The sequence below is a fragment of the Engystomops pustulosus genome, chromosome 5 (assembly GCF_040894005.1).
Source record: "Engystomops pustulosus chromosome 5, aEngPut4.maternal, whole genome shotgun sequence".
Classification (NCBI taxonomy): Eukaryota; Metazoa; Chordata; class Amphibia; order Anura; family Leptodactylidae; genus Engystomops; species Engystomops pustulosus.
Window position 1 is genome coordinate 165,905,152 of NC_092415.1, and position 6,000 is coordinate 165,911,151.

The window sequence follows — 6,000 nt, forward strand, 5'->3', positions numbered from 1 at the left end:
TAAATTACTGCTTAAATTGTCAAATTGTCACTTTGCGAAAAATAAGTGGGTTTTGGTTGTAGTTTGGGCACTCGGTGTCTAAAAGGTTTGCTATCACTGGCCTATACAGTACTTTCACACAGGACCTGACAGTCATATGCAGTGGCGTAACTTGAAGCTGATGGGCCCCAGTGCAAAGTCTGTATATAATGTATGGTTTATAGTAATAGTCTTCTCATATGGGAAATTGACACCTTATGGGCCCCCTAAACCTCTTGGGCCCGGGTTGCGACCGCACTCTCTGCACACTCTCAGGTTTTGCCCCTGGTCATATGTTTCATTGTCTAATTGATCTGTTGAGAATTATATTGTTGCAATTGTAACCTTTAAGCTACAAAACAACCAAGAATCACACTGGTTGCTGCTTCCAATGTTTGGGATTTTGTCAGAAAGCCAGTACAGATTCGCCTTATAATCTCTCCTCTTTCAGAGTTAATAACAACCCCTTTAATATGAACCTTTGGCAGAGATAAAAAAAAGTGAAAAAACAGCCTGAGCCTTGCTGCACGTGAGATTTCATGGTAATTGCGGAGGGCCCAGCACTCACCTGTGGCGGACGCTATTCCTTTAGCGCCACACGCCGCTATATACCGTTTTACACACTGGCTTACTTTGTGCAAACTGTGTCTAAAGAAAATACACTACTGGGAGTGAAACATTACAACTTTTTTTGCTGTTAGTCTCAATATCATTGCACCAAGAATTATAGTGTAACGGGAATCTTAATAATTCATGGTGAAGCTGACCAGGATGAAGGGGTAGATTTATCATACAACTGCACTTGTGGGCTGGCGTATGATGGAAGCCCTGCACCTCTGGTGGCGACGTATACATCGAGAGGCTCCGCCCTCCTAGTGTATCAGGCCGGTGACTGTGCCGGCGGCAAAGCCTACACCAGCTAGGTGACAGTTTGCATGGACTAGGTCAGTGATGGCAAACCTTTTAGGGGAGAAGTGCCCAAACTGCAGCTCAAAACCCACTTACTTACCAACACAGGAATTTAAGCAGTAACTTATTGCTCTAATTTTTTTGACACCTTTCAATCGTATCGGCCTCTTGAGGACACCGACACAGTTGAATGAAGGTCAAATTTTGGATGTCAGAGTAGTTTCTCCCCAGGGTCTCTCTGTGCAGAAAGACTTGTGGGACCAGCAGGAGGACCTCCAAATATAATCCAGCTCTGTCCACCCCTTCTCACTCTTCCTGCAGTCCCAAGTAGCTTAAGGATGTGTTGCTTTATCATAGCACATGAGAGCATCATCTCTGAAATTGCCTGAGATTGCAGGAAGATTGGTGAACTCTGCCACCACTGGCACCCACGCCATGGGTTAACCACCACTGGTCTAGGTAGTCTGCCGGTCTCATCTCTTCCACTACTTCTTGGTGTGGAGATAGTTTGAAGGGGAAAATAATATGAATTACTGATGTTTCACAAGTACAGGCGGTCTCCTACTTAAGAACACCCGACTTACAGACGACCCCTAGTTACAAACGGACCTCTGGATGTTGGTAATTTACTGTACTTTAACCCTAGGCTACAATGGTCAGCTGTAATAGTTATCAAAGGTGTCTGCTATTAAATTTTATTGATAATCCTGGTTCTTATGATAATCCAACATTTTTAAAATCCAATTGTCACAGGGACCAAAAAAAATTGGACTGGATCTACATCTCTAAAATATACAGTTCCGACTTACATACAAATTCAACTTAAGAACAAACCTACAGAACCCATCTTGTACGTAACCTGGGGACTGCCTGTAATTGTGATTATTTCAGGGCTTATATGCCAGTTTTGTGGTGTAGAACCCCTGATAAACGTCCCCAGATGTGTCTTCCACTAGGACAGTGATGGCGAACCTTTTAGCGTCCGAGTGCCCAAACTGCAACCCAAAACCCCCCTTATTTATCGCGAGGTGCCAACCAAAAATTAAAGCAGTAACTTCCCCGTTTTTCAACAACTTTCGATCATATTGGCCTCCTGAGGAAAAGATGGAAAATTTGCATCATTTTATCTTCTTTCCAGTGTCCCTCTGTACACAGAGAATAGTGGAGCAGCAGAAGGTCCTCCAAAGATAATTCGGCCCTGTCTACTCATTCTCCCTTTTCCTGCAGTCCCAAGTAGAGAAGCAAGTATCACTTTAGAATATGACTGGAAGCAGCATCTTTTAAGTTGCTTGGAACTGCAGGAAGATTCTGAGTCCTGTCTGGTGTGTGAGGCGATGGCCCAGGTGCCCACAGAAAGGTCTGAGTGCCACCTCTGGCACCCGTGCCATAGGTTCGCCACCACTGAACTAGGGTATGGACGATTGTGAACTGGTTGAGTGCAGCAAAATAATGTGTGTTGTACTGATTATTATTTTTTTCCCTCTTCTTAGAGGTGCTAGTCAGCAGCGCTAAAGCGGATCTAACCCTGCAGGATAACAATAAGAATACTGCACTACATTTGGCATGTAGTAAGGTACGTTGCTATGGATGGTGGAGTAAAGTAGTGGTGACCGTGCATCTATTATATTAGTAATTATGCAGATTAGTCAGTGTTCTCAGCCCTTGAATTGCCTAAACAGCTGCATCTTATTCATATTGAAGGTGTCAGTACTTACACTGGCAGCTCAGTGGTTGAGAATTAGGGCCCCCATTTCTTAATAATGAGATTCCCAAAAAGGGTAATAAAATCTAAAAATATAGGGTGCGGTCACACGTTGCGTTTACCGCATGCGTTTAAAAATGCATTTGAATAGCTGAAGAGTGATTTGCCTAATTAAACAGCTGTTAACATGTGTGTTTGCAAAACGCAACCGTTAACGCATGTGTTAACATCGCGTTTGTTACCACAATGTTAACAAAGTGAACGCAAGTGTTAACAGCTGTTTTTATTAGGAAAATCACTCTTCAGCTATTCCAATGCGGTTTTAAACGCATGTGGTAAACGCAACGTGTGACCACACCCATAATTTAGTCCCTTGGTTTAACGGGACAGTTTAACTGCTGAAAAATAAAAATTAAAAGAAGCCTGAAATTTGTCTTTATTACTGAATTATCATTCCTTTTCTTATAGCAGTTTGCTGATGCTTTTGGCTATTGCCATATTGAAAGAGCCTGCACAAAAATGGCACTTGTGTGACTTGGCTCGGCAGTCACATGCATTAGTGGAGAGGTCATCACAGGGGCCGGGATAGGGCTGCAGATAAGAGGGTTAGGCATATTTTATTAAAATAGGAACATTTCCAGTATATCATTGTTTTAGGCAAATTTTATTCTGGGAGGTTCCCTAATGCTCCACGCTGAATGCTAGAGCAGGGACGTCCTTGAACTGTATTGGCGTCTCTATTGTTCTTTGAAATTGTCTTAGCGAATCTACTGCATCCCATTACTTTGTCGGGTCTCAAGCAATCACTTGGGTTGCATTACATGGAGGCATCTCTTATATTAAACCTACTTCTGTATTCTGAATAGTTACTGGGAATACAAGTAAAACTTCAAATACTGTGAAACAGGAGGCATTTACACTTTAGTAAAAAAAAAAAATTAGGCCAAGTATTTGCAAATGGACTAAATGATGCATTTACTATGTTTTCTCTTTGTAGGGTCATGAAACCAGTGCCTTGTTAATACTAGAGCAAATTACTGACCGAAACCTCATCAATGCAACAAATTCAGCTTTGCAAACGTAAGTGGTTTATCGACTTTGTATGTGAACCTGTTGTATCATTTTGGGCAACCTCAAAATGCAAACTTTTTCCACTTTTCTGTTATTGGCTTTTTGTATTTGTCGGCTTTGTGCTCACAGCCAGAAGGGTGGACGCTACTAACCTCTCCCCTCTCTATAGAAAGTCGAGCGTCCGCCACTGTAAAAACCGGAAGATATAGGACACGATTTGTATTTTTCCACAGTTGCAGTGCTGCGAGACACTGATCTTACCGTCCCCTTACAGGGTGTAATATGTGGGGGCTGTGTTATGAGCACTAATTGTGGGGCTGTATGACAGACCCCACGTGCACAACTGTATGGGGGTCTAAGTATTTGCATGTTATGTTTTGCAGACCTTTGCACGTAGCTGCTCGAAATGGGTTAACGGTTGTTGTCCAAGAACTTCTGGGCAAAGGAGCAAGTGTATTGGCAGTCGATGAAAATGGTAACAAATTATGTTAATGTATTGCAAAAAAGCATTACTTCTTTCCCATACAGTCTCTTCTGCACCTCCTCTTTCTATTTTCCTCTCACCATCACTTTCTGTAACTTACTTATGATTTAAAGGGGGGCAGATTTTACCCCATTAAACTACTAGACTTACCTATTAAAGGTAGATCCGGTGGTAGGTGCACCTAACATTTTTAAGGATAGCCCTTTTTAGGGCTAATCCTTTACTCCCCTCTATCTTTTATAATCTTTCATCGGGTAATATTCAAATTTACTGAGACGTGGAGTAGCCGGAGCTATGGCTACACGCCTCTGCTATTCTACGCCCAGTAACCTCTTTGATCCTCCTACCCAGATATCTCCAGCTGCACTCGTCTGCAAAGCCAGAGTTCTACGCATTTGCAATAAATCTGGCTTCGGAGGAGAGATTGCGCACCCTGTGTTGTGCACATGCAGAACTCCGGCTTAGCGGACGAGTGCTGAAGATTTCTGGGTAGGAGGATCAGAGAGTACACTGGACGTGGAATAGCCGCGCGGTGTAGTCTCAGCTTCGGCTACTCCACGCCCCAGTAGACTCTTTGGAAAATTTGCATATCACCCCGATAAAAGATTAAAGAGTGGAGTAAAGGGCTATCCTTACATATGTTAGATGCACCTACTACTGATCTATCTATTAAGGTGGTCGTAGGTTTCCTCTAACTGGGTAAAATCTGGTGACCGGTTCCATTTTAATTTTATAATATTTGTTTTTATATGATGCTACATTTCTAATTCATTGTTTTCTTCCATGCAGGCTACACACCAGCATTGGCATGTGCTCCGAATAAAGACGTTGCTGACTGCCTGGCTCTCATCTTGGCCACCATGATGCCGGTCTCATCATGCAGCACAATGCCAACCCTAACTTTAAATCACTACACCAATCCCTCAAAGACTGTCACTTTTGACTCTTTGCCCATCATGAGGAGCGAGCACAGTTCTTACTGTAGTTTCAACAATATCGGCAGGGAAGACGGGTATCCGTACACAGAGGAAGATGAGCTCAATGACTCGGACTCTGAGACCTACTGAGGTTCTGCAAGAGCCCAGATTTTTAAGTTCTTTCAGTTGTGCAACCCGAAAGAGTTCTCTTCCCTGTTCTGCCACAGTGGCCAGAAATAGAGGGATTAAATTATCACAAAATGTTTTTTTGTTTTTGTTTTTGTTTTTTTTTTTTAAATATACACTGATTTAATGAATAACTTTGCAACTGTTTTAATCTGACCCGTTTTGTTGGTTAAAAATTTCCTTTCTTCACCTGAATTAATGTCCTTTTACAAGTTTGAAACCTGTCATAAGGAAAGAGAAGGCGGGGCCCGGAGGATGGGAGGACTATCGAGCAGTCGTTACCGTTTTATTTAAAGTTTTATTGTCTGTCGAGAGGATCTTTTATAATACGGGGCATAGCAGACCAGTCAGCAGACTCCTCCTAGAGTTGTACAGCAAACACTATACATTGTATAAATAAAATGAAACACTTTTGATGGCAATAAATGAATTTGGTACATCTGGCATTGTGTGTACATCCGTTTGCCAAAGGACCAAATAAATTTTTTTTCTACCAATTTTTTTTTTTTTTTTTTAAATGAAAGATGACTGGAATCCGTTAATCTCGAACCGTGCATCTGATCTTTTATTTCTAGGTCTTGTTTCTTTCTGTCCATGCCGAGGCAATGTCCTTAATAGGATTTCTTTTTCTTCTTGGATAGCAGGAGCCGGGTAGGATGATGTGTGGAAGCGATTCCCGGTTGTTCTTATCGTGATGTTGGTTATAATGTTGT

The 6,000-nt window shown here is 42.1% G+C and overlaps 1 protein-coding gene across 2 annotated transcripts in view; it reads left to right on the plus strand.

Annotated features, from left to right (window-relative positions):
* ANKRD28 (ankyrin repeat domain 28) overlaps nucleotides 1–5,780 on the plus strand; it is a 98,819-nt gene extending 93,039 nt beyond the window's left edge. For both annotated transcript variants that reach the window (XM_072153687.1, XM_072153685.1), the window contains exons 25-28: nucleotides 2,418–2,500; nucleotides 3,627–3,709; nucleotides 4,084–4,175; nucleotides 4,974–5,780. In XM_072153687.1, the coding sequence (XP_072009788.1) occupies nucleotides 2,418–2,500; nucleotides 3,627–3,709; nucleotides 4,084–4,175; nucleotides 4,974–5,251 (536 nt within the window). In that variant the 3' untranslated portion in view covers nucleotides 5,252–5,780. The remainder of the gene's footprint in view (nucleotides 1–2,417; nucleotides 2,501–3,626; nucleotides 3,710–4,083; nucleotides 4,176–4,973) is intronic.
* The last annotated feature ends 220 nt before the right edge of the window (nucleotides 5,781–6,000 follow it).